Here is a 26,688-nt window from a genome sequence, read left to right as displayed (position 1 = left end):
AAATTGGCCAGCTCACTTGGCTGCAGGGCGGGAGGAGCGTGAAGGCAACTTTTCCCTGCAATCCTCCAATTCTGAAGTGTTACAGATATTCCCACAGGGTTGCACGCTGAAACATTCACAGAATTGCACATTTTCAATCTACTTATTGTTTGCTGCTGGTTGAAAGGATGAAAGAAATGAGCAGATATAGCCAATCTAGGAAAGATCATCATGGCAGAAAGAAAAAGAACTTACAAATACAGTTTATTTGACAAATATCAAGGCACAGCATTTTTGTCACTGAGTCTGATTGATCCAGGAAAATGGACAAGAGGCATGATTACAATACTTAGAGAGCTATCCTATCATCCTTGAAGCAGATGCATGCAAGCCTCTGAACTTGGAGGCTCATGTGCATCTTATGCCAGTTTCAATTGCACCTTGCATGGGGTATTTGTTCGAGAAACCATTTAGGTTTAGGGCAAAGGAATGGGAGGGAAGGGAGCTGGGCTGCCAATTGAAATGGATGTAAGTCTGTGGCCATGGACTCTTCTCCTCTGCCCGGCACACCCATTTTTCCTCATCCAAGAGTCACAGCTTGGAAGCTGTAGGGCCTCCCAGCAAGGGCTCCAAAGAATTCTATGGCCTCCCAGATGATGCTTGGAACCCACAGGATTGAGCTGTGGCTCACTTTGAAATAAAACTCTGAACATCACACAGAGTAAGAAAAAATGCATTTGCTGTGAAGCGTTTTTAGATCACACATTGAAGCAAATCTAGGAAACAAAAATAAGACATTTCACCACTTCTTTTGGTTTGTGGTGCTATTTTGCACATATGGTGTCCACACAGCCACACTCATCTACATGAAGATACGTGTACTTGATCCGTTTTCTTCTACTGCAAATCAGATCCACCCTCACTTCATGGTATTTTGTAGCACGGCAACATGTGCATCCATGCTCCATTTTGTGAGTGACAAAGGAATACCTGAGTGGGAGGGAAAACAGGGTCAACTTTTTTATCGATGTTCTACATTGTACTCAAAGTACCAAGAGAAGTCTGTCATGAAGGTGATATTTCTTCCACATAACTTAAATAAAATGCTGGATTAGACGGAAGGTCCATCTAGTCTAGCTGGTTGTTTAGGGAACAAACAACCAGCCAGTTGCCTCTTGAGAAGCCCAAAATACGACAAGTGCAACTGCCTTGCTTATGTTCTCCCATTCTGCACAACCATGATTAACCAAAGGTCGTCCATTTCTTTCAGTTAGCCCAAGTAGTACAGTAAACCTCCTCCTTCCCCCATGAATTTTCCATTCTAAAATATAATGAAAAAACAAAACAAAAAAGGCCTGAGGCAAATTTTAAATCTCTGAAAAACCCTTTCCTTCTACCTTCACGTCTGTTGTCCACAGAGACCTATATCTCTACAATAAGTGACTCATTCAATTTGTAAATAAACACTGCTGCTGTTAGAAGAACATGTAAGGACAAAGTTCTCTGATAAGTACACGATCCAGTTTCTGATAGAGTGGTGAATGTTTCTGCCTCCTTTGCTGCCGCACAGTCCTGTCAAGGCAACGGGAACAAAACAAGGAAGGCCGGAGTCCCATGGAGCACTTGAGAGCTTTGCAACCTGGTCTCTCAGGTGGCACTTTATATGTACTGGATATGTAAATACATTTCTCCAGATACTGAAAAATGAAAGAACACTGGTCTTGGAAATACCCACTTGGATCACCAGGCCAAAAGCTTCTGTGCAGTGCGACATTTTGAGATGCTGATCATTACAAGCTCTGGTTACATTCCATATCTGCTTGTTTCCGAAATCTCAGTTTGGTGGCTGTCCGTCCTTAGACATCACCTGCAGCTTGACAATTCCAATAGTGGGCATGAGATGAACAGCCTTTCAGTGAGGAACTTGATTTCCTCACCTCTTCTCCATCTCTTCCTTGAGCAGGTGTGTCAAACTCTTTTTCTTCTCCAGGTGCTTTAATAGGGGATCTCCTTAGTTCCAGTTTCTGACCTATCATTCCCTTTCCTGCACTTTTGCTTAATATTGACATGTCAGTTCTAACTATAATTGGGTGGTGTGGAGATCACCATGTAAATGGCATCTAGACTACCGATCTATCATAGAACCCTCTGGACTTCTTCTTCTGTGACATTTCTGATTTTATTTCACTAGGAAGTGACCAGTGTGATGTCATTACTGTCCACCAGGAAAGCACATTCTGAACTAATTCATCAGAGCTCTCAATCACTGCACATCCACAGGCTTCATACCCCATCTTCCCATGTGTTCTTCATTGCTGGGAGAATTCACTGTGTGACAACTGAGACTGGATAGAACAGTTACCCTCACAATAAAATACTCTGTGGAACAAAAATCACAGGATGCAAATCCTGCACTAATTTGGTTCACTCTCATACAACTATCAATATGCTTAGGCTCAACAATTATAACATGAAAATCAAGATGGTCTATTGTTTATGAGATGTATTCAGGATCTGTGATCAGTGAATGGAAAGGGCCTCACTCATGGAGGGGGCCTCTACCAGATTTGGGGGATTTCTGCACATTACAACTCACCCCAGTTCAGCAGAATATCTGAACCCTCTGAGCAATTTCTTACAGGGGACTGGTAGGACTGCAAGGCCAAGGGGGCCGAGAGTCCATTTTTACCAATCCAGTTGTGCCCAACTAAACCTGGGTCTGAATCCAATGCTCCCCCCCCCACACACACACACACTCAGAAAGAGAGAGAGAGAGAGAGAGAGAGAGAGAGAGAGAGAAGCACCACAAAACTATCTTTCCTAAATGTGGGTACATGCTGAAGATCAAGTCTCTGCATGAACAGTCATTTAAAAATTTCATTTGAAAACTTCAAAGTCTTGCACACAACATTGCCAGACATCTTGCCTCATTTCTCCTAACTCCAGGGTCATGTATACCAGCCACATTTTCCCATAATCAGAAATGTTCTTTCTCACTGACTCAAGTGTTTTGTGTTTTGTTTTGTTTTGTTTGGGGGGGGGGGGGGGCAAATGTATTTCTTTTCCAGATAAAAAAGAGTAATTGTTTAGCTGTCTCCAACAATGAAAAATAGTGGGCTGTTTAGCTGTGGGAGACAGAGGCAGATTGACCGGTGTCTTACTTACACAGAGTAGGTGTTACAGGATCCTTTGCAGGATGGGACCATGATAGGAAAGGCTGATTTGCATGAATTATAAATAATGTGTTGGTTCTTCAACTTAATTCCACAGTCATGAGACAAGAGGGCACCTGAAAATGTAAAAAAATAAAAACTCTCAGCCTTATTTAATGTGAACTAAAACCATACAAGCTTTGAATAGAACATATTTTATCTTGCTTGAAACATTTCAAATGTAATTATCTAAAGCCCACTTCTGACACTATACTGTAATTCATGAGACATCCCAGAGAACCCTGAACAGAGGGATGGTGTAAATAGGGGGAAGGTGTAAATTAGTGTCCTGCAACAGCAGGGGGTTGGATCTGATGGCCTTCTTGGTCCCTTCCAACTCTACTCTTCTGTGATTCTATGATTCTGTGAAATACACGTGTTACAGTGTGCATGGGTTCCTGAAGGCCTAAGACCCAGAAGAAAATGAAGAATGAAAAAAACATGATGGGACTGACCAGAATGAGCAAAGTGAGTGGCCTGGAGTGGTTGGAGAATGGAACATAACAGATAAGATAAGCCCACCCTGTACCACCCAGAGAGAGAATGGAATGTGACAAGAGTGGGTGTGTTCAAGATAAAGACCAGCACATTCTGTGTCAGCTCTGCTCAGAGGAATTCATTGTTTGATCCAGTTGGACTAAGCTGATAGAGTCGACTTTAAGGTATAAAATGATTGGGCTTTCCAGCTCCCGTGTGTGCAAGAAGAGCGCTGCAACTGGTCCCCCACAGTCCCGATGGATCACCGAGAGGGTCTATTGGCTGTGAGTATGAGTGTTGCATGAATGCGGGTGTGAATGAGGTCTCTTGATATTGTTGCTGATAACTGCTGAACTTGTATTCTTATACTTCTGTATTCTTTACATCATAGAATAAAAGTTACATGCATAGTACTTAAAACCAGATCTGGCGTTCAGTCTCTCTTTGAGAAGGGCTTTCCTTGGAAACCTGATAGTTTCCTCTTTACTGAATCAAGGACCACTTTATTATGGTTGCACACAGATACTTGTGAGTCCAGAGTTCACATTTCCTGGGAGATAGGAAATTTTATAAATTTTACAATCTGCAATACCCGTGTTTCAGAGTGCATCTTAATACTTAAATCTCTCAGAATTCATGTTCAGGCCATAGTAGGAGGTGCTCATGGATGGCAGGAATGATTTAAGTAAGCAAAAAGTGTCATATCAGAATGAGACCAGAGAGGAGATTTAGCAGATTAACCATTTTCATCCAGCTCTCCTTCCTGCTATAATGGCATCACTTCATTACTGGAGTGGCACTATAGAACCAGGTGAGGAAAGACGCTTTTTCTGAATACCATTTTAGGAACTGAAAATAAAGCTAGCGGTACCAATATCATTGTGCCCTCATACAGATCAATGATGCAATCAGACACAGAATACTGTGTACAATACTGGTCATCACATCTAAAAAAGAGATACTACAGAGTTGGGAAAAGGGCAGAAAAGGGCAAGAGGTGGAGCCTCTGTGGGGAAAGGTAAGGACAGCTGAGAATTGTTAAGAGAGAATATGAATAAGGGAGACATGATAGGGATGCGCGAAACTAAGCATGGTGTGGAGAAGCGGAGAGGGAGGCATTTTTGTCCCTCTTGATATGGTCAGCTCATGAAGCTGACGGGTGGGAGATTTAGGACAGATAATGAGAGTAGCACATTGTTAAACTATGGAATTCACTTCTATGAGATGTTGTGATGGCCATCAATTTGGATGGCTTTAGAAGAGGATTGGACATATTTGTGGAGGATGCTATGCACGGCCACAATCCTGATGGCTCTTCACCGCTCCCAGGATCAAGGGCAGTGTGTGTATATATACCAGTCGTCGCCTTGTGCATAAGGGTGCTTCTGCACCCATGTCCTGCTTGTGGGATCCTGTAGGAAACAGCTTGGCCACTGTATAAACAGATTGCTGGACCAAACAGACCCTTGCTCTGATATGGCACAGCTCTTCTTATGTTCTCACAAACAAGCATTTAAAGAAAACTGTATTCATTTCCTTCAATCTAGTTAAATCACTTTCCCATCAGAAAACTGGATTCTACTCTAGTGTCTTGGGGGATATTCTTAGGAATTAAGAGTTTTGGTTCTGATGCAAAAGCAAAGTTACTGCCCTTGTGTTGCTACCAGGATTAAACTCTAGCACCACACAGATCCTGCTGTCATGTAACATCTCAGCATACAAATCTGATGACTTGGATAATGTAGGAATACATGAATTTGCCCAGTTCAGTTTCTCCTGATTGCTCATCTTCTTTAATTATAAATTTGGTTCATCCTGAAGTTTTGAATATTTTGCAAAAAGAAAATTCATGAATATTAACATATTTCTCCTAATACATTGCCTAATATACCATTTTTTGCGATCATTCTCCTAATATAATGAACATTATCATTATTTTCCTAATTATAAGAAGAGGCCTGGTATGCTGTAGTAGTTAACAGTGTGGGACTGAAGCTCATGCGACCTGGGTTCTAGTTCCTGTTCAACCATGAAGCCAACTGGGTAACTTTAGGTCAGTCACAGACTCTTAGTCCATTCTGCCTCTCAGGGTTGTTGTTGTGGGGATAAGATTGAGAGCAGCAGGTAAAGAACGATGTAAGTTGCTTTGAGTTCATTGTAAAAAAGGTGGAATGTAAATCTAATACATAAATAATGCTTTTTGTGCATATTTTCTTGGTATTTGTATATATTGGGGAATTCTCCTGCAAAATTTGGAAAAGTGTGAATCTTGAAGCATAACTGTTTGGATTAAGTAACATTAGATAAAGTGACATTCAAATGGGCAAAGGTAGGACAAAGTTAGAGGAATTTGACTGAAAGCATGGTGGACCTAGCATCCATACCATATGCTGTGTGCCCTCTTTGATTTGTCTCAGAGGAGTTTGAACAGAAAAACTTACTTCTGTGAACACCCTTTCAAATGTTTGTGACACCCATCCAGAGTAAATAAAAAGATAAAAAAGAAGTTAAATTTAAGGGAGAGAACCCCCCCCCCCCAAATAAAACAAAATAAAACAAAACTACAACATTCTATGAGAGATGGATCTATAGGAGTTGGAATTTCAGCTACCTGGTTTGGCTGGACCTAACCTAACATATAAATATAGATGCAGAATTTTCTCGTTAAATTCCAGAGCCTCATCAAAGGAAAACCAGGAACAAATGACTTTTCCCCTAAAGCCTGTTGTCTCCAAGAAAAAGCAAGATCATCTTGGCTAATTTGTAAGTTGAGAGTCATAATGAAATTGCAAGTCCCTTTGTTTGCGTTCCTAAGATATTGCTCTGAGCATACTCACAGGTCTCACAGCATCCATCTGGAGTAGTTCGAATGGTTCCCTGTTTTGACAAGAAACGTGTCAGATCACAGAGTATAATATGACTGTTTCACATGTTCTTCCTTAAAAATCAGGCCAGACCACTTTCTTCCTCCACCACTTAAAGGGGACACATATTTATTTAATATTAACTTTTGTACTGCACTGGTTAAAAAACTACCAAGGCTTTTAAAATTTGAAATGATACATTTTATAAACCGCATATAGAATCTAATCCAGCCTTCCCAAACCTTGTGCTTTCCAGACACATTTGGACTGCAACACCCGGAATTCCTGGTCAATGGCCCTGCTGGATGGGAATTCTGGGAGCTGGTGTCCAAATGCCTCTGAAGGGCACCAGGCTGGGGAAGGCTGATCTAACCTATCCATTTGGTTCACTGTCACAACACTGTTGCTGTGATGTAGCAAGAGAGCATCCCTCTCCCAGGGGATGTGGCAGTAGCAGCAGAAAACAGAAATACTACATGACTTCCAGCACACTTCCTCTCAGTTCTAACTGCCCAACGCTTCTCCCACTGGGTTCACCCCTGGAAAATCCCTTCCATCAACCAGGATAACATGCAAACATCTTCAAAAAATCTCTAAATCTCTGATGCAGAAATGGGATTGTCCTTGTGGCTTCTTTATAAGATTTCCAGAAATATGTTGGAGGACACTGTTTTGTGGGATTGCCAATTGCGCAGGCAAAGCCTCTGCAGGCCCAGTTTGTCCATACAATCTACTGAATGTGGATAGTACCCCACAAATACCGAAACGACTTTGTTTTTTCTTTACCAATTCATCCCCTTCTTAGTTTTCCTCCCATTTCACTCCCACCAAAACTCTTTACATGCCCAGATCCTCCTTAAAACATTTCTTGCAAATATCACTTCCCTCCAGATCTCCCAACAGGATCCTGGAAATCAAGCGGGATTTTCACACAGGCTGATGTTTAAGAATGTGCTGTGTAGCAAAACTCACTGGGACACAGTTTGATGGATCAAATGCCTGACACGGAATTACTGCATGACTCAGAACAAACTGATCTGATGACCTGGTGCATCGATACTGCGTACAGTTATCCTTTGGATCTTTGTAGGTCTCCCCAACCTGAACAGTAAAAAAAAAAAAAGGCAAAAGCAAAAACATTTGGAAATAGATTACTTATTTTCATGTAAATGTTTCATGCAGAACAGCATATTTTTCACTGCTACTACAGGGAGTGGAATTTCTTTAAAAAGTGCTTAGAGGAGCAAGTCTCCCAAGTTCCCCAGTGCTTATTGCAAGCTCATCTGAAAATGGCAGAGAGCTTGGTTTACATTCCAAAATTCCAGAGAATAGCACATATGAAAGTATCCAGTGGCCTAGATGAACCCCAGGGCTTTTGATTGTTTTTGCAACCAGCATGATCAAAGGTAGCCTTCCTCAGCGTCATGTCCTCCAGATAAATGGACTACAGCTCCCATCATCTCTAGAGCACTTCAGACCCATTTTTAATATTCTGATTTGTTATGAAACCTTTATCATTGCTTCTCGAATTGGATTAAACAGGAAACTATCACTAATGGAAGACTTTTTGCTTGGAGCTGCGTAGATCACCATGAGCCTGCAGAGGCCCATTTGTCAGGCACTTATTAATTAATTAATTAATTAAATTTGTGCAAGAGCCATCCACTGGCACTTGTGAAAGGGCTTTCCTCTTGCTCACTCCCATATTGTAAAGTGTACTCCTTCAAGGACTATGATGGGCCTCCACACTTCCGACTCGTACAGACACATCTTTTTAACCTAACCTTTATAATGATTATATTTTGCTTTACTGTGTGTAATGTTCCCATTTTTATTGGGTTAAGCTTTGGGGTTTTTGTTCACTGTCATGATGGCTTCTAGCAAATAAGGTGGGATATAACTGCTAATCACTCATGAATTAATAAATAGAAGGGCCAATTGCCTTTGCTCAATTAAACTAGGATATGACCACCCAAACTCTCCCAGTGGGACTAAATTCTCAACAACATTACGCTGCCCATCTGCATGCCCTCTTCTACTGCGTCTTGCAAGCAGCAGCCCTCTCTTCCACGGCTGACATCAAGGGTGGGCAGGCTTGGATGCCCCACCAGGGGCCCACTGATAAGAGACCTCCGGAATGGCTCTTCCTCTCCAGTTCTGCAGCCTGCATGCAATCCTGCCTCTTGCTCAAGCCCAGGCAGCAGCACTTGCCATGAAGAATAGCACAGAGGCCGCTGCCAAATTGCTCCCTGGCTTTCTGCCTGACAAGTGAGCAAGTGGCTGCAATCATATGAAAGCAGTTGAAGGCAGTTTTCCCTTTTCCTTTGGCCAAGAGCTGAGATGGGAGTTTGCCCTGATTTGTGTGGCAGGACAGGCTACCATAAATAACCCACTGTCTCATCATGACATCCAAACCTGCCATGCTTGCTTCAGGGCAGCCTGTTTTCCATGAGCCTCCTTGAGTATGCATGACTTTTCTTAGGGTTGTTCGTGCCCATGATGCCCCATTGGGACATCTGAACACACAGAGCAATTTTTTCCTGGGTTGTCTGTCATGGCTACAAGCTGCTCGGCAAACACAGCAAAATCCCTTGCCAATGGCTCTCGTGGTCCCTCCAGTGCCTGCCCTTTCACTGAGGCCAAAATGACACTTTGGAAGGCCTATCATGCATCCCTCAGTTTTTCTGTTTTATATTTTGGCATCATATTTTTTCCAACCACGGCAATTGTTGGAAAGGTGGACTGTACTGGGGAATGGCAGCTGAAAGCAGAAAAAAAAATGAGAGGCTCACAAGAGGGAGCTATTGTCCCGTGCCCCTTTTTGGTGCGCATTCTGTTAATGCTTCCCTCCATTTCTAGCAAAGTTTTTCAGTTGACAGATAGGCACTAGTCCCGTGGAAACACCGTGCAAATTACCCTATGTGGAGTCTCACTCTGTCTCCATTTTGAAAGCTGAAACTGACAAGGAAAATGAGCAGCTGAGACTCTACAGACCGGATTACACTCGTGCACCTGAAGCATGCTCTCTCTTACACAAAAGCACAATTTTCAGGGGCCTGAGAAATAAAACGCTCTATCCCAACTGCAGTTTTCTGAGGCTCTGTAAAAGAAACCATGGTGATGAACAAAAATGGGTAGTGATCAGGGCAGGAAAGGAGGAGGCAGCTGGGCCCTTGTCTGCAGAGGATGCTAAGATACATGCCAGAGCCAGCTAGAGGACTGAGCAGGAGGGAGGCAGAGAATGACTCATGATCAGCCTGATCTTCAGTGAACAACCAACCGACTGTGGCTTATTTGCAAATTGGCTTCTCATAACATGCGAACCCAGCCAGCGCATGACTGCTGCAACATTGCTTTAATCTCAACATACATTGGCAGTTTTGCTCCTGGCCTGAAGCCTGGGGTGGGGGGTTTGTCAGTTCAAATTCCTTCCATCCCCACAGCCTTGCAGGCTCCATCTCTGTTGTTCACAGAGTTTTTTGCAACACCTTCTGATCTGAAGTAAGCAGTAGTTTTCTTCCAATACATGCTTTTGGAATGCAGATGAGTCTTGACAATTGCCTTTTACCAAATATCCTATTCAGTGCAGGACTTTACCTTCCATTGTTGCAGAAGAGAACATAGCACCCTCAGTTTTCAGAAAGATTCAAATGGTGTTTCTGAAGTAACTTAGCCATGTGGTCCAAGGCCACAGTGCAATGGATTGTAATGTAGGCGAACAGGTACCTCAATTGCCACTGTTCCAGAAGAAAGCTTTGCCACGCATGCCACCTGCACACATGCGCCACAGCACTTCCCTTCTTCTTGGATGTAGCGGAAACCCTGAGTGCAAGAAGATGATGGCTGTTCGTCACAACGCACATTCACGCCAAATCAGTTACGCTGAGGTATACATGGGGCCTTGGGGCTCCTGTGCTTGCATGCTGCCCTTGGAATTAAAGGGGGCCTCAGTCAGCGCATGCAGAGGAATGGAGGGAAGCCCTGACTAATGGATGGCTCCGCGCGCACACCAACATGTCTGCGTCCGGAGCAATCACTTGACACAATCGGCTACAGCAAGTTGTGCATCTTCAGCCTTCATTGACATCAGCGCTCAGTACCTGAAATCCCAAATATGTGCCTTTTTATGGCATCTGCAGTCATGAAAATTCCCTGAAGGCCAGAAGAGTTACTATACTGACGGTGTCTTGTGCAGGCACCACTCTTCCCCAGCCCTGCTAAGCTGGCAAGTTCCACTGAGGAACTGCAACATTTAACAGGCCTTGTTAAAAATCCTGGCAGGAATCACCGTGGAAGATCTCATGGAAAGATACTGGGCGGCCCCAGGAGACATTGCCCAGGTAGGATACCTGGACAGCACATAAGGTGCTTTGCCGTTTTGTATGTCAGATTCACATTTTCCTCCCTTAGAAGCACGATAAGCATACACAAAGGGTGTGCGGATGTGAGAATATCAGAACAAGCCTCACTGTTTTCTGTGATTGAAAAACCCTTTTTAGACTTTTCAGTGCTCCTTTCCTGCATCTATGTTTATTCCTAATCCCAGAGCAATAGCACGTACTGGGCGTAAGTCTTGCCGAGACCCAAGTGGAGAAGGTGGCAGCCAGCTCACCTGCTGGCACTGAGCAGAACACTTCACTGGTGTGCATGTAATTTGGTTGACGTCGGTGGCAGGATCCTGCGTGTCAGTACAGAGGCATTCCTCGCAAGAATTGGAAGGCACCAATGAGCCAGGCTTAAATGGAAAATGGGAAGGGGATGGGGGAGGACTGAGTAAGTAAACGTAGCCTGTGAACACAGAAATGCTGCCGAGTAAAATAGAATCTGCAAAAGACTGTTTTTAATAGCTAATGTAAATGATGCTGGATGTGGTTGCAGGGCCAAATTCAAATGCATGATTGTATTTGTCCATCTTTAATCAAAAATACAAGAAGCAACAGTCTGGACTTATCTAGGCATGGGGGCTCAACAGTTTCCCTGCACATGTACACACACCGCTAAAAAAATAGGCCTGGTGAGAAGACAAGCACCCAAGTTCTTTTAGCGAGTGACCTGTGATTTCTTGGAATGCGATAAGTCCAGGACAAGCGGGTCAAATACCTGGGAGGTGGGGGGGGGGGCGGAGGAACTTTTTTACTGAACTTTGGTAGCTTCTCCCCTGCAGATGCCAGAGCCTCCTTGCCAGAGAGATGAAGGAACCGGCTGCAAACTCTCTAGTCTGCAGCTCCAAGAAACCAAACTGCTCTATTGACTGGGTTGTGAGGGTCCCTTGGAGTACAGCAAGATCAGCACCGGAGTAGCAAGGGGAATTGGAGAAGTTATTTCTGTTTATTGCCAATTTTGATCTCAGTTTTGTTGGATTGCTTCACTATAATAGCCAAGTTGACCTGCTGATTTGTCCCTGTTTGAATGTGTTTGCCAATGTAATTATTCCAACAGAATTTGAATTTGATGGCTGAAAATGTTAACTGTGACTTATCTTGAAGCTCTTCTCATCTCTGCTGTGACATATTAAGAGGTATCACTTCAGAATTCTTAGAACGGAATTTTATGCTCACCACATGCATGTTCTGTTAGGCATAGTCTCCCGGGGATTAAAGAGCATTAGCAAAATTTAGAGCATCTGTTTTTCCTTTATCGCTAATGCATACTTAGTCGACTATTCCCCCTTGTTCCATGGCCCAAAGAAGACAAAAGGGGGCCAAGACCAATCAGCCTCCCTAAAGTGAGGAGGAGAGCCCTGCAAACTGCCTTGAGTTCCTTGCAAGAGGAAGAAGGCGGGATGTAAATACATCCTCATCCTCTGCGTCTTTCCCAGGGACATCCTGGCTAGATATTTAAAGGAAACTTTAGCCACACATTATCTTGCATTTTAATGTATTGTCCTTCATATGGGAGTGAGAGGGAGAGCTTTGCATGCTCATTTGCCAGTGGCTGCAACAAAGTCACAGATGATGAAAGGTTCTCAATTAGTAACAGCAGACAAGTAAATTAGAACAAAATAAAATCTGCCAACACTGAAGGATGGATCATAGCAGAAATGTTTGAATACGATGTACTTAAGAGATCTTTTATACTTGTATAAGATTCTAGTTATACATAAGATAAGGTTTTTTCTTTTCTTTTTTCGTTTTGCTTGTTTTTCAACTATTACAGGTTAAAAGCTCAAACATACTCTAGCAGTGCAGTAAAAGCCAGCTCAGCCCCTACCTGGTACTCAGTCCCTTGAGATACACAGACATGTTTGGGTCCTGTAAGTAAAAGAAATTCATAAATGTTGGAAAAGTTCATATCCACTCAGAAATAAATCCTACAAAGTTCAGTGGGACTTTCTCCCGGGTAACTGGGATCGTAACCTTATTCTGCTTCCATGCTCAAAGAGCACCGTGAATTTGGAACTTACTACAGGAATAAACAGGGCAGCACTCTCCTTCAGAAGTGTCGGTTACCATCTGGAAGCCTGGGCTGCATGTCCTTGTGGTCAGACGGCAAGACCTTGCATCGCATTCTGTGCAGGAAAAAGCAGAGAGAATGAGAAGGAATTACTTTTGGGGTCTTTCATCAAGATGACATAGACAGAGAGGATGGCTAGTAGCAGCCTTTTAAAATAAGAAATGGCGTTAATGATAAAGTTCTGGATCATCCATACAGAACTTGTGTAGGCAAGAGGGGGCAGCGTCTGATGCGCATCTGTTAGTCCGGGAAACCCAGGGGGTCTTTGTTCTGCCATGGTTGCTTACCGCACGCTACTTCTGTACAGCAAGGATCTTCTGACTGGGTCCGCACTACTGGGGCAAATCCTTCCTTCGTGCAAGTGATTGGTTGAGACTTGGCACAAATGTGGGGTGAACAATAAATTTCCAGCATCTCTGTGCTGCAAGTGCAGACCTGACAATCTTTTTCCCAGGTCTCTCCTGGCTGCATGATAAATGAAAGAAATGTTGACCGGATCATTTCATAATTCTGGGCATAAGATTATGCGTGGAGAAGGGCCTTCGGTCAGTTGTAGAGCGTACCTTGCACACAAAAGGGCTCAGATAATTCTCTAAAAAGTCCAGCTGGGACTGCGAAAGATTTATACAGAGCCACTGCCACTCGATGCAGAGTCTACCCCAACCTTCCTCAATCCAGCGCCCTCCAGATGTGTTGGATTACAACTCCCCTGATAGTACTGGGAATGATGAGAGGGGTAATCCAACCGACCACTGATCACCAGGTCAGGCAAGGCGATAATGCTAACACAGATGCAATGGAAGTCGATTCTTAAAAGCAGGATTGCCATGCCCACAATCTCACACGCTGTAGGACAATTCAGGACAGTTTCCACAGCACCCCTGTCACTGCAGAGCGCTTCACAACCCTCGAACGGCACCCAGGGATTGCCAAGGCAGACGGCAGCTTTTCTTCTTGTCCTCCCCCTCTGCACCCCTAAGAGGCTTCCCCAGAGGATGAGCAAGGTGCTCATGAACAGTGTGGGCTGGATCACACACCTAAAATTGGGCAGAGGAACCTGGTGCCAGCAGAATCCTGCCCTGCAGTTGTCCTCTGCCTGACTGCCTGTGACTGATCTCCCCACCGTGAGCCTGTTTCAGAGGGGCAGCTCAGGGGAGCACAGAGGGGAAAGACGAGGAGAGAAAATCAATTGCACATGATGCCCTGCACTCATGCTTCCATTAGAGGCACCCCAGGTCCTTTTCATGCCCAGAGCTGTTCCTATTCCTGCTGTGGAGAAAAGGAAAAGAAGTTGAGAGAGAGAGACTTATTCAAAGCCACACACTTTATTATGTGAAGCGAGACAGCACTTGAGTCGAATTATACTCTCATCTCTCCACTTCACACTTTCTCTTTAACAGGGCTACAATGGTTCTGGAAGGGCAACTTGATGCATCATTTTCTCACCTATGAGAAAGACTCAGAAATTGTCAAGAGGTTTGCAGATAAATGTGCGCACACACATGCAGTAGGATATTTGTGTCCCCTGGTTCAACAAGGATCTTGACAGCTCTCATCAAGACACCTCCTTTGTGACATTGCAAGAGCTTTGAAACAGAATACGAGGAAACATAGAAACTGCTCTGAGAGGCAATGAAATATATGGGGATTTGCAGCAATGGAATCATTCATTCCCCAGAGAGTTGATTAGCTCCCATGGGGAAAAGCTTCTCTTGTAGGGCTGCTCTGAACCAGCTTTTAGTATGTCAGACTGTATATTTTTCTTCCTTAAAAAAATCCTGTGTTGGCAGTGTTAACTCTTTTCTTTCCTCTTCCTTGAGCATGTGTAAGTCGATGCTCTGGGTATCCATGGGCATGATGAAATGACAGCACTCCATGGCAACACTCTGCCATTAATGCTGCTACTACAGAAGTATGATATATTTATTTCAGTTCATTCTTGATCAGGATTTTTCACAGTTTGGACCTTCCAGACCAATCATAGACTTGGATGCAATCTGTCAGTTAAATTCATATATTTACAAGCTTGCAAGGTGGTTCACAGGCCAAAACAAAACATGTACTTAACTGATCTGGGAAATATGCATGGGAATATGTATGGATTTTCAAGAAGATCGAAGCGTGAGAGTTGATCCAGACCTGAGTCAGAATGACTTTAAAATGGAATTCAGAGAACTTTGCTGAGTGTGAGCTTTGCTGGTTCTCACATCCCTGGCAGCCATAATCAATGGTTACAGACTGACATGGTTGCTATTATCACACTGTTATTGCACAGTGTTTGCTGCATGCAGGTGATCAGTTATTTCAACATATCTCAGCGTGTGACTACAGCTTAAAATTGAGTGCATTTCAGAACAGAATTCAGAGGTTAGCTCCTGCTTACCTGCCTCAGTGCTCCATCTGGTCCTCTGCAGCCTACAAAGTAAGACAATCAGAAGATAAGGAAGATGACTGAGGAAAGAAAGGTTCAAAATTGCAGACCCATGAATCAGGATGCCAAAAGAGCGCATCTGGGGGAACATGAGAGCACCATGGCTAAAAGCATCTAGTTCCCACTCATAAATCTTAATGTTTTTCTGCTTATACCACCGTCCCACACAGATTATTCAAAGGGTGTTTATCCAAACAAATCTGGCCAGTTTCTTGGCCCAGTTTTCCTTTGCACTGTGTCAGTCTCATTGCTTCCATGGGTTCCACTAACCAGGCCTTAATTCAGAATGTAGCATACATCCTACAAAGGTAGTGATATTGGGAAGCTTGGACTGATGGTACTCTTCCCCACACTCTCCATTTCCTTACCACAGACAGGAACACAAATGCTATCATAATGATTCAACTGGATCATCCCATCAGGGCAGAAGCATCCTTCCAAAAGTACTTCTGGAATCATATCCCTTTGTGTTGGTGTGGTGCGGGCATCATTTTTTCTGTAGGGTTATTAAGAGGGCAAAGGAAGGGTCACTAGGTTACTATTGGATGACTCATCTTTTATTTTGTTTCACTGGATTATTAACTCACTCATTTCTCAATGGCTGAAATGGGGAACATTTAGCAATAGTCTGATCAAAGCAGTCCAATAAATATTTAGCCATCATCACCAGAACCAACAAACAAGTAAATGGTGGCTAAAAGGTAGATACGCTGATGAACTCCAGCTGATCTAGACTTCCCCCTAAAACCCAATGGGATGCGTCCCTGAAAACACCTTCTGATACATATTCCAATGTGCCTTCTGGTACAACTGAGGATAGATGAGCATTTCAGAGGGAGGTCAAGGCAGCTTTGTTTGACCTCAGGGATGTCACCAGCTAGGCAAATCAGAATCTTTGCATAGCTCCATGATTGCACGAGGTTCGTTTTGTGATCCCTGATTGGCTGGGATTGTGCAGTGAAGCAAAAAGAAGGCCGGTTTCTGTGTCAGCTACAGAAGCAACAAGCCCATGAAGAGAATATTAGCTATGGACATGCGTGAACCCTGGAGTGGAGGCGGTTAGGGAGGGAGAGGTTTCTTGGAGGGTGTTTCATCACACCATTCAAAAGTACCCTTCTTGCCTTGAATATGTCTGAGAGCAAAAGTCTGGCATAGCTTTCATTATTGTATCCACATTAAAGAAAAACTACAAGTGGAATGCTGAGCAGGTGAGCTCATGGAGATAGCCGTAAACAGCACATTGTTTTCACAGTAGAAGAGGGCCTGAAGCTCATGAAAGATCAGCTGATAAGCTGAACATAAATTACTCACCCGCTAGAGCAAGTCAGCCTTTCCACCGTGGCACAGGGTTTATAGATCTGGTCTGGAGAGCATGCGAATTCTGTGAAAAATTAACAAATTGCAGGTGGAATTCATCTGCGTAGGCCTTCCATTTCCCAAGCACCAAGCAATTCACTCAGGAATAATCGCTAGCCCTACTCCTTAGCAGAGGTTGCTTGGCACCCTTCAGCTGTTTTGGATTATGCTTCCTATCTTCTCTGTCCATTGACTGGGGCATATGGGAGTTGTGGGTTAAAAGAACAGGAGGGTACCATGTTGCCTGCTTATATGCATTTGCTGGTAAACCTCAGGGAAGGGAAACAGGAGGGCACCCCTGCAATGAAGGATGGGGTGCTGCTAAGAAACTCGACTTTGAGGGGGCCCAACCCGCTCTTTAGAGAAGGGGTCCAGGGAAGACCCAAGTTTTGAACCCTCACTGAGAGATTACAGGCCCTGGTGGGTTCAGTGGGTTGTCTAAAGGCCCTGAGAACAGCCTAGGAACACTAGCCTGACACCAGCCCTGCAGGGTTTCACATGCATAAAACGTATTCAGAAGAAAGCTAGACTGGAATCTTCAGTGACAGTGACAGGTTTGCTTCCTGTATTCAGTGAGTTTTCGGTGAGTGTTTCAGGAGCAGGAGCTTGAACTGGGTGACTTTGGGCCAGTCACAGACTCTCGGCCCAACCTACCTCGCAGAGTTGTTCTTGTGGGGATAAGATGGAGGAGGAGAATGATGTAAGCTGCCTTGAGCCCTTTGTAGGAAAAAGGCAGGATATAAATCCAAAAATAAATAAATAAATAAAAATTTATTTATTTATTAAAAGTTTTTATACACTATCCACTACAAGCATCTTGGGACAGCTTACAAGAAACAGAACAAACAAACAAACAAACCAAAATATAAAGCTAAACAAGGCACTGCATCCTACCTCAATAATAAATCCCAGAATAAAGCCAATTAAACATTAAAATGAAGGGAAAATAAAAAGTTCTCTGCCTGAAATAAAGCAGCCTAGGGAAGGCTATTCTGTAGGATATATCTGACTGCAGTCCATTTCTACCTTTGAAGATAATCTGATTCATTTTCTAATCTTGATGGGCTTACTGGAATAGAGGTTGTCTAATGGTCTATATTATGTTCAGGAGACTCTTCATGCACATGAAGTTATGCTCAGCCACAGACCCAAACCTCTTCAGAGGACATATCCATCCTGACTCTGCTTTCACACTCTCTGTCTTCTGATGTAACTTTGCCTGCAGCCAGATTTCTATCAAGGCACTTGTGGCCAGTGCCGAGCGTAGGTTTCATTAGGAGCCACTGCCAAGAACCTCTTGGAATTGCTTCTCCATTTTTAAGTTCCAACCTGCTTCTTCAGCTGCCTCTCAGCTGGCCCAGACAAAAGATCTCTCTGCCCACTGGCTCTCTGGCTCTCTGCCTATCAAGCAAGCAAGGGGTAGTAATGATGAGAAAAGATGAGGAGGAGGAGCAGCCCGTGACAATGCTGGTAAAAATGTAGACTTGATGGTGGCGGAGGGGGAGGCACTGATGGTATCTTGCCCAAGAGCTCTCAAAAGCCAGAAACGGGCACCACATATGCCTACCAGATCAAAATAAAAGCCCACAGCAACCAGGCAACACAACTGGGATAGACCACACAACCAAAAAGAATAAACTCATCCCCAGGTTCCCTGAAGGTTTTTCAGCTCACCGCATTTCTTGCTGGCTTTGCTTCTCCAGTCCACACAGATCCCGTGAAACCCACACAGGGCTGCATAGGCCCAGAGACTCCCACATTCCGTGTGCTGCTCTGGCGAGGAGGCGCATCCATCCGCAACGCAGGCATCATAGTAAGGTTGTGGGGGGACGGCATTGTGACAAGCAGTGAAGTTCCTTGTTGGACAAAGAGCATGGCGTCATTTCTTACAGTGTGATGCAACATCTTCAAAGCAAGGGAAATAGAAACCAATTGGAACCCTTTGTTCATATTCCAACCATTCTACTATAGATGACCTTTAAATTAAACTCCTATTGATTGGATGCTAATACATCTAGCATTACGTAGATTTGTAAGTATAGGTTCGTTTTAATTCACAGTGAATCCTGTATCATTCTTATTCTTGGAGATGGTTGAGTTGGATCCAAAATTATCACTCAGCCTTGAACTTCGAAGAGCTGAATGAAGCATAAATGGACCGTTAAGAGCTCTAAGATTGCATGCCAAGGGAGAGGGGTGTCAATGCTTTTTTACAGGACTAGCTGTATTTGTCTTGGTTATTTTACAAATCCAGTTACAATATTTAGCTGAATTTGATGGTGTTTTGTTATTTATGTTTTATACTGTATTTCAGGAATTGTTGTACACTGCTCAGCAAGCTTCAACTGTTGGATGGTATACACATTAAGTGAACAAATAAAATACTGCAGAGCATTGAGGTATCTAAAGATCTGGACAGGAAATCTGCTGCAACTCCCACCATCTCAGAGTTCCTCTTGTAGAAATTGCAGTCAGAGAACAGTAACTGACAATGTGCTTTACCAGATGAGTTGACATAGCGGAGGAGCCCTGCAGGTGGTTATTTTGGATGGTGGCCGTTCAGCCTGAGTCCGGTGTTGTTCTGAACTGCAGTATCTAGTGAAGAGGTCCATCACTTTCCAGTCCTTTGCCATCTCTGTGAGAGAATTTGCAATTCTGCCGTTCCTTTTCAATGCATCGTCCCCCCTTTCATTGGTGCATGTACCTGTCAGGATAAGAAAAGCACTTGGCCAAAGGTTAAGAAAGCAAAGGCATCCATAAGTGCCTTAATGGAAGGAAAAATGATAAATGCTTGCCCTAAAAACAAGCAGCTGATTCCATTCCTTGTTGTTTTCCCCCTGTTGGCTTTCTTCACTTTCTGTTCCTTCCCTTCCCTGAATTCTCCTCATGCTTTTCTCCAATCCATTTCTCCTTCCCTCTCCCTCCACCACTATTCCTAATTGACCCCCCCCCCATTACAAATAGAATGTACTTTGGCAAATAACAAATGGTAGAGAGTGTGCCCTCCCCCCCTCATTCCCTCTCCCCAAACTTCTCCAGTGCAGATGGACATTTGAAACAGAAGGTAATATGAATCAGAGAGCTTCAGCTATTGGGCTGCACAGAAGTGTAATAATTAAATAAATGAAGCCACCAATAAAAGCACTGTTAACGCAAGCAAAACACAGCCATTGGGCACATCCGCTGTTTCGCGAGTATGCAATACTTACCGCATTGTCCTTCAGTATTGTTATAAAACGTGCTAAAAGGCACATTTAGATAAAAAGCAAGGTGAGTGTATGTGATGTGAAGTCCAGTTTCAGGTATTTTAACCATCACAAATGGGCCCGAAGCGGTGATATCAAAGCCATCCATTGAAAAAGGTGGAATGATTTCTTTATTGTTATACAGAACCTTTGAAAAGGGAATGGAATGGAAAGATGAGAACAAGCCAGGCTTCTTGACATGGCCTGGGGTGGGGGAGGAAGTGCAGTGCCTCCCACAGGGACTCGCCCTCCCACAGCCTTGTGCAGTTCGCCACCCTCCCTTTTAAAGGGGGAGATTTTTCTGCTCCGACTCTGGCAAGCGACAGCCCTTGGCCCTTGCAGGCCTTTCAAATGAGGCTTCATAAAATGGAGTTGGTTGCCGGGAGGGACGACTGCAGATTGGCTGGTATTTGTCCTATTTATTTGTAGTTTAAGTGTTCCATGTGTGTTCCCTTGATGGCAAAACTAAAGCAAGGGAGCACTCAACTGCTAAGGGGGTGGGGGGGGGGAGTAGAAAGCACCCACAGGGCAAACCCATGCATGGAAAAGGCCATGGCGGCTTGCTAACCACTCTGCACTCCCCCCCCTCCCAAAAAAAAGAAAGAAAGAAAAAGAAAATCAGTTTCAATCACTGTGACTTCGGAGAAAAACGTCCTTGATCAGGAAGAGAAAATACCCATTCATGCATCTCATTGGATGACCTTGAGCAATTTGATGCTTTCCTTTAGTGGTCCTCTCTCCTCAGTGGAATTTTGTAAGAAAAAAGCTTAGTGCTTCATAGGACAAAATGTGGGATAGAAATGTTTATTTCGTGTTTAACTCAGTGATCATTTATGGATCACTGCCTGATCCTTTATAAATGTATTGATCATTTTTTGATCTTCTATTGCTTATTTGATTAAACATCAATCAATATATGAGAAAAACACAGCAGAACATTTTTCAAACTTTCTCCATTTTACCTCCAATTTTTTCCTTATGTTCCTTTGAAGATTTGATTTTGGTCATATAAAGCTTACTAATGTTCTGTAAAATATTCACAAGGAATTTAATACATGTCTTACCAGGTTGCCTTCTTTTCCATTTTCAGCTCCTTGTGTCAAAATGACTATGGAGTGATTGTAAAATATGAAAAGGGCCATAGAGCAAATAGCTCTATATGATGGAGCACAATAATGATTGTCCATGTAAATCCAGAAGTTCCAAGCATCAGGTCTGATTGGTTTCATCAGGAGATAGGTACAATTCCCACGGAAATTATAATACGACCCATCAAAAGTTATATAATGTTGATTTCCCCATCCATTGCAGGCACCTAGAAAGCATGAGCAAACTTACTAAATTTAGAATAAGAGAGCCACAGGGAAGGACCAAAATGCCCCCAAGGATCCTCCATCCATCCATTAGTTTACCACGTGCAGATTAAAAAATTAGCGCTCAAGATGACAATATGCCACAAATGGAGGAAAAGAGCATCAAAATGTACTGAAGGTGCCTGCAGTACGCACTGGTCCAGACAAATCGAGGAAATGTGACCGTTGAGCCTATTGGAGATGTCCTGAATATAAAACTAGGCTCTTGGTTTTCATTGTCCCATCCTGCTGCAGCTTTGTAAAGAAATCCATAAAAATTACTAGTCCATGAGCATTCTTACTCCCCTGCTGTTCACAAGAAACTAAGCTCATTACTTGTGGCACATAAACAACTTGAACCAAAAAAATCAACCCATCCCAATCCAGACACAAATGCAAACACAAATCACCCCCTCCCACCAACCCTTTCCCAGTTTACAGACATTTGTGTGCCTCGAATCATATGGAACATCCATGTACAACAAAACCAATAATTTACTGGCATTAATCCTTTGCATTTCAATTGTTTATAATGTTTTGCTCCAATTTGTATGAGTACAATTCCCATCATCCCATACACTATTACAGTAAAAGTATATGGAACTGGTTGCACTGGCAAAGCAGGGACAGAATGTTCCATTTTGCTGGCTCACCTGGTTGTGTATCTGTGTCTGTCTGTCTGCCTGCAGTGTAGCTAAAACTGGACCTTTGGTAGGTGGGCAAGCAGAAGACACACCAGAACCTGTCAGCTGAAGGCAGAAAGTGCAAGCTACATTTGGTTTCTGGAATCATGATGCTGGCATGATTTGGGTGAGTTTAAAATGCAAGACTGCACATGCTCCAAGTAGTTGAGATGGGCGTTGCATGCACAGCAGCAGCAGGAGGGGAAACATTAGTTGTTGCTTCACAACTGAAGTGATATAGAAGAACTCTATAAGACCATTATGTTCAAAGTCTAAAATAACCTAGCTACACAATTTGTGGTGTTTGGGAATGTGTGTCTGTGACAGAACCTCTCTCATTCTCTTTCTTTCCCTCTCTATCTCTCACACACATGGGGGGAAGGAGGGAGGAAGGGAAGGGAGGCAAGTACAGGGTCAGAAGAAACTGTCAAAGCTCCACCCATTTTGAGTCTCGGTCCTGTTCGCTGTATGCATTCCCTACACATTTTCCCAAGGCAATGCAGCCCTTGCACCAGAAAGCTTCCTCATTCCTGTTTTAAATTTGCAAATTACTTCACCTGTTATTTTAGCTTTAGCAATATGGAACCTAGGACCTTCTTCCAGCAGCACTTACACTGACACTCCAAAGCTTCACAGCATCCAGGTGCGTCCTGCCTTTTTACAGGTGGCAATCCATTAACACAGGATTGAATCTTTGGAGGAGGGCAGCGCACATCAGATACATGGATGTGTTTTCCACCTAAGCAAGTAGCCATTTGGCAGCTCCCAAATTTCCATAATTCTTGAGCCTGTTGATTCATGAGAAAACACATGCACAATAAGTACAGTATGCCCTGCCTTGGTAGCAGTCAATTCAACTTAATAAATTCAGCAGAGTGCATTGAAATGTGCTGGGCTGCAACACTTCACATCGACAGTTCACAGTGCTCTTCCATCAAGCAGATCTGGCCTTAGAGATGATGCTCTTCACTCCTTTCTCACTGTTCATACTATACACAGCTATATGTCAGCAAGGAAAGGCATTTGTTTGTTGACTTCCAGACCTAAACAAAGCCTCTGGTATCCCTGCCAGAGAGAAGTGGGCATTCTCTTTTGAGCTTGTTAAAGTTCTCTGCATTGATACTTCCCTGAAGTTTCAAGTTCCTTATGAACCTCTCATCATGGTGGCTTGACAGGTTAAGCCCAAGCACATCCTGGCCTCATTTCTACTCAACCTTAATGAATGAGACAGTGCTGGAGCACAGTCATGATGAGTTTACCATCCCAATTTTCAGGCAAAAGGAAATTGTGCACGTGTGTGTGTGTGTGTGTGTTCTTTTATGCTGACAACATGGTCCTTGTTTGTCTCACACGGCCTGGCGAAGGCACACTCTCCAAAAGTTTGAATGTTAGAAACACAATAGAAATTATGACAGAACTACTGGTATGCATTTGTGTGGTATACAACTAGTTTTGTATGCTTGGCATTTCAGTTAAAAAGTTAACATTGGAAAGGGTTAACATTTATGTGATTATATTTCCCAAGACTTGGGGATTCTGTAGCCTGAGTAATCAGTGCTAATGGTGCACTAATGTTCTGAAGGTTATTAAAAGCTAATCAGGAGTCTATCATTTCAAAAATTCTTCATTTTAAAAATTCTGTGCTCCCAGATTCCCTCTTGTGCCAAAATATGCAGGTTCTCTGGGGGATCCAATTCCAAGCCCATCCAGAATAAAATTCTTAGAGTCATATTGAGTACCTCCATCAGTGCAACCAGTATTTTTGAGAGCTGAAACCATATGTTTCTGCATGCAATTGTTTAATTATTAGTGTAAGTAGATTTCTATGCCTGATTTTCATGATTTCAAAAAGTCTGCTTTAAAAAGCAACATCTTCCATCTGACAGCCATTTTTTCTAAGTGGTCCTGTACATTAGTATTATTAATGCAATCCTAACAATTTTTCAAGCACATTTTTGTTGGAGCCAGATTGCCAATTGCAATATTGGCATTCAAAACTAGATTTCAGGATATATTACTCAATGCAATCAACCTGCCTTCCTGGCAAATTACCCTCACAGTATATGAATTTCAAAGACAAGCGTGGATTTGAAGATTATCTAGTAGATCTAGTGCAGTTTTCCTTTAAGAAATGTACTATTGCTCTTGTAACCTATGTTCTATGTTTCTGGGCAGAAGATACAGTACTGCCCCCTGCCTTCTTTTTATATGTGAGGAAAAAGTGGAACTGAGGATGTCCCACTTCACCTGTTATTTGTTGCAGAACTGTCTGCATGCAGGATACATGCACACTGGAAAACCATAACCACGGGTCTAACCTATAAATGACAGATTTCGTACATTTTCAGAAGCTCATGAATAAACTTGCAACCTTTGCTTTGCTAAAATGAAAGCCAACATACTGACCTTTGTGTGTGTGAATGCTATTTGAATCATAGAATAGTAGAGTTGGAAGGGGCCATGAAGACCATTGGGCCCAACCCCCTGCTGTTGCAGGACACCAAGTCACACCATCCCACTCAGATGGCTGTTCAGTTTCTTTCTGAATGTCTCCAGTGTGGGAGAGCCCACCACCTCTCTAGGCAGCTGGTTCTGCTGTCGCATTGTTCAGACAGTGAGGAAGCTTTTCCTGATGTCCAGCCTGAATCTGGGTTGTTGCAACTTGAATTGATTATTCCATGTCCCACACTCTGGCATCAGCAAGATGAGATCTTGACCTCTTTGTGACAGCCTTTGGAGTACTTATAGAGGGATATCATGTCCCCCTTCAGTCTTCTCTTCTCAAGGCTGAACATGCCCAGTTCTCTCAGTTTCTCCTCACAGGGCAATGTTTCCAAACCCTGGATCATTTGTGTTGCCCTCCATTGGACTTCAGTGCAATTTTATCTAACAGTCCTTACACAAAACTCCTGTTGTTTATGTGTTACATATCTGTATGAGCATGGCAGGAATCTAAAACATAATACAGATTGTTCTGCAAATCATACTCTCTTGAGAACACAACAAACAGCACTCACTGTTCTGTCTGAGCTTGCTTACCTTTCTAGGTGGGATGAGATCTGTGCAATCTCCCCCAGGAGCAAGTGCCGGAAGAACATTAACTCCAGAATAGGGAGGGGGCTTCTTCTCACAGTCCTGAACATTCACCTTGCAAGGTCTGCTGGAGGCCACCACAATTTTGCTTGGGGTAGTATCCGTCGAGAATGAGAGACATTCTCCATAGCTGAATTCAGTCTGGCATGATGCATTACAAAGGGCATAAATACACCAACCTGGAGCCTCCTTTGTGATATATTGGCTGTTGCCTGAAAATCCAGAGGAATAGTTAACAAATAGGAGATAAATGTCTGTTTGTTGCACAGGATCTATCCATTAGGATCTGTTGTGTGAGAGTCTCTGTGGTTTAAGGGCATCCTATGCACAGCAGCAAAAGTGGCCAAGCCTATCCCTTCCCCGCCCCCATCTTCCTGATTTGCATGCTTGCTGGACTGGCTTTCCCCCCCATCTAGCGGTAGCATCTTGGAGTGGGAGGGACGGAGGCTGGAGTGGCTTCAGGATGCCTCACATCCTGACCTCCCAGACCCCTCCCCAGGAAACATCTGGGCAAGGCTGCTTGCCTTGGAGAGCTGCTGATCCAGTTCTGCCTGCGGGAGCTGCAAAGCAGCAAGGGAAAGGGACAGTGGAGAGTGCTGTCTCTCCCAGCCTTGGGTACGGAAAAATGTTAAGGTGTCAGTGGACTCAAGAACCCATGAACTAAGCATGTGTTTTCACGGGTGGGGTTTGTAATGGTGCATCTGAATATTTTTCATACTGAACTCAAGCATGCTTTCCACTCCAGACTTCCGACGGCAAAAGTAAAGAGCAGGGGCATTGCTGGAGGGGGTCGTAAGCCCATTGGAAGATATAAATAATTAAAGTGTGATTCTTACTTTTAAAAAAGAAAGAAGCATTATGCATGTGTTGCTGCAGGGACAGGAATCATTCTTTTTGGAATAAACAGTAGGAATAACTTCACAGAAATGTTTGCAAATGAAGAAATTCTTACCCCGACTTAGCAGCTGCCCACTGATATTGCAGAAGCACAGGCTCATGAGGGGAGCCATGTCTGGCCTTGCAGGCGAGGGGACGGGTGTCCTTGTCCATTTACCTAAACCAAGCAGAAGCAAGGAACATCTCGATTCTTGCTGTAAGCTGGAAAACTCCCCAACACAGAGGAGGAGCGGGAGCCTACGTACTCTCATGAATCAACGGACTTCTGCTCTGCAGGCACATAGTGTGTGCAAGCACTGGAATCCTGCCCAACTTAGCCGAACACGCCACTGTTCCTCTCTCTGCCTTCCACATGCAGATAAGAATAAATCTCACATAGATGCCTACGTCTATCAAATTTTATTTTTGTAACTCCTGTACCACTCACTCAATAGTTGAAGCTCTCTGGGTGGTTTATAATTCCTAACAGGAGCCTGATATATTTTTTAAAAAGCATATTTTCCCATAATGCTAAATTGGGAAGCAGATTTTAAACTACTGAGACCAATAACAGCTAAAGCAGCATTTAGTACAGAGCAGACTGGTTAACACCAGCAGATCCACATCAGGCCATCATTAGGTCAATCCAGGCATCCCTAGGTTGGTC

General features: G+C 43.5%; 1 protein-coding gene across 1 annotated transcript in view; it reads right to left on the bottom strand.

The window, feature by feature from the left end:
• Positions 1 to 803: 803 nt before the first annotated feature.
• Positions 804 to 26,688, bottom strand: part of LOC123021367 (mucin-5B-like) — a 66,835-nt gene continuing 40,950 nt past the window's right edge. The window contains exons 30-47 of the mRNA XM_044426079.1: positions 25,092 to 25,357; positions 22,666 to 22,840; positions 21,082 to 21,332; positions 19,982 to 20,165; positions 19,275 to 19,476; positions 18,447 to 18,628; positions 16,728 to 16,797; positions 15,785 to 15,912; positions 15,369 to 15,400; positions 13,273 to 13,450; positions 12,936 to 13,040; positions 12,743 to 12,783; positions 11,145 to 11,267; positions 10,259 to 10,375; positions 7,505 to 7,633; positions 6,506 to 6,545; positions 3,145 to 3,268; positions 804 to 969 (exon numbers count right to left, since the gene is read on the bottom strand). Of these exons, the coding sequence (XP_044282014.1) occupies positions 804 to 969; positions 3,145 to 3,268; positions 6,506 to 6,545; positions 7,505 to 7,633; positions 10,259 to 10,375; positions 11,145 to 11,267; positions 12,743 to 12,783; positions 12,936 to 13,040; positions 13,273 to 13,450; positions 15,369 to 15,400; positions 15,785 to 15,912; positions 16,728 to 16,797; positions 18,447 to 18,628; positions 19,275 to 19,476; positions 19,982 to 20,165; positions 21,082 to 21,332; positions 22,666 to 22,840; positions 25,092 to 25,357 (2,513 nt within the window). The remainder of the gene's footprint in view (positions 970 to 3,144; positions 3,269 to 6,505; positions 6,546 to 7,504; positions 7,634 to 10,258; positions 10,376 to 11,144; positions 11,268 to 12,742; positions 12,784 to 12,935; positions 13,041 to 13,272; positions 13,451 to 15,368; positions 15,401 to 15,784; positions 15,913 to 16,727; positions 16,798 to 18,446; positions 18,629 to 19,274; positions 19,477 to 19,981; positions 20,166 to 21,081; positions 21,333 to 22,665; positions 22,841 to 25,091; positions 25,358 to 26,688) is intronic.

This window comes from Varanus komodoensis, unplaced genomic scaffold, assembly GCF_004798865.1.
Source record: "Varanus komodoensis strain SLA01 unplaced genomic scaffold, ASM479886v1 scaffold16, whole genome shotgun sequence".
Taxonomy (NCBI): domain Eukaryota; kingdom Metazoa; phylum Chordata; class Lepidosauria; order Squamata; family Varanidae; genus Varanus; species Varanus komodoensis.
Note: the sequence above shows the minus strand (reverse complement) of the source record. Positions and strands in the feature narration are given on the sequence as shown.